The sequence below is a fragment of the Apteryx rowi genome, unplaced genomic scaffold (assembly GCF_003343035.1).
Source record: "Apteryx rowi isolate R43461 unplaced genomic scaffold, aptRow1 scaffold_1733, whole genome shotgun sequence".
NCBI lineage: Eukaryota > Metazoa > Chordata > Aves > Apterygiformes > Apterygidae > Apteryx > Apteryx rowi.
The window spans coordinates 13797-15167 of NW_020448012.1; the positions used below are offsets into that span (position 1 = coordinate 13797).

The window sequence follows — 1371 nt, forward strand, 5'->3', positions numbered from 1 at the left end:
CACCATGGTGGTGGTGCAGGGGTACAAGGGACAGGCAGGGACAGGCAGGGACAGGCAGCGCTGGGGGGTCTTAGCCTGTCTCCACCATGGTGGTGCTGCAGGGGATCAAGGGACAGTTGGGGATAAGCAGCATCGGGGGGCCCGGTCCAGCTCCACCATGGTGGCAGTGGGGACAGAGGACAGTTGGGGACAGGCAGGGACAGGCAGGGACAGGCAGCGCTGGGGGGGCTCAATCCTGCTCCACCATGGTGGTGGCGCAGGGAGACAAGGGACAGGCAGGGACAGGCAGGGACAGGCAGCGCTGGGGGGGGCTCAATCCTGCTCCACCATGGGGGTGGCGGCAGGGGGACAAGGGACAGGCAGGTACAGGCAGGGACAGGCAGTGCTGGGGGGTCTTAGCCTGTCTCCACCATGGTGGTGGCGCAGGGGGACAAGGGACAGGCAGGGACAGGCAGCGCCAGTGAATCCTGCTCCCCCATGGTGGTGATGGCAGGGGGACAAGGGACAGTTGGGGACAGTTGGGGACAGTTGGGGACAGGCAGCACCAGGGGGTCCCAGCCCAGCTCCACCATGGTGGCAGTGGGGACAGGCAACACTTGGGGATGCTTGGGGACACTTGGGGACACTTGGGGACAGCCAGCGCTTCCCCCCCCCCCAGCCTGCCCTGGGAGCCTTGGGGGGGGGGGGGGCGCCAAGCAGGTTGCACCCATGGGTGGGCAGGGGGTTCCCAGGTGCCCATGATGGGGGGCACAAGGCACCCAGCACCCATGGGTGGGGAGGGGACACCGTGGGGGGTTCCCAGGTTCCCCCATTGGGGAGGGGGCAGAAGGCACCCATGGGTGGTGGGGGGGGGACACTGTGGGGGAGGGTTCCCAGGTCCCACCACCGGTGGGGCGCAGAAGGCACCCACGGGTGGGGGGAGGCACCACAGGGGGGTTCCCAGGTGCCCCCGGCAGGGGGGACACAGCACCCAGCACCCCTGGGTGAGGGGGGGGAGACACTGTGGGAGGTTCCCAGGTTCCTCCACTGGGGGGGGGATGGGTGGCACCCCCCAGCACCCATGGGTGGGGGCGCGGGGCTCACCCAGCTCGGTGTCGCGAATGCCCATGTAGCTCTCGAGCAGGTCGTCCACCTTGGCGATGGCCATCTCCTCGAAGGCCGAGGGCTGCCGGAGGGGGGGGGACACACAAAACGGGTGACGGGGGGGTATCCGTGTCCCCCCCCCAACCACCGCAGGGGCACCCCGGGGTGCTGCCGGCACCTACCTGCTCCTCCACGGTGGCGGGACCCCGGGCCCGGAGGCGTAGGGTGCCCCGGCCCGAGCCCAGCTGGGTGCTGCCGCCTTTGCCTCCTGCCGCGCGCTGGCTGATC

The 1371-nt window shown here is 69.9% G+C and overlaps 1 protein-coding gene across 1 annotated transcript in view; it reads right to left on the reverse strand.

Moving 5' to 3' along the window:
* The window catches only part of LOC112963691, a 16145-nt gene that overhangs the window by 10820 nt on the left and 3954 nt on the right, over positions 1-1371 (reverse strand). The window contains exons 3-4 of the mRNA XM_026061002.1: positions 1266-1365; positions 1084-1165 (exon numbers count right to left, since the gene is read on the reverse strand). Of these exons, the coding sequence (XP_025916787.1) occupies positions 1084-1165; positions 1266-1365 (182 nt within the window). The remainder of the gene's footprint in view (positions 1-1083; positions 1166-1265; positions 1366-1371) is intronic.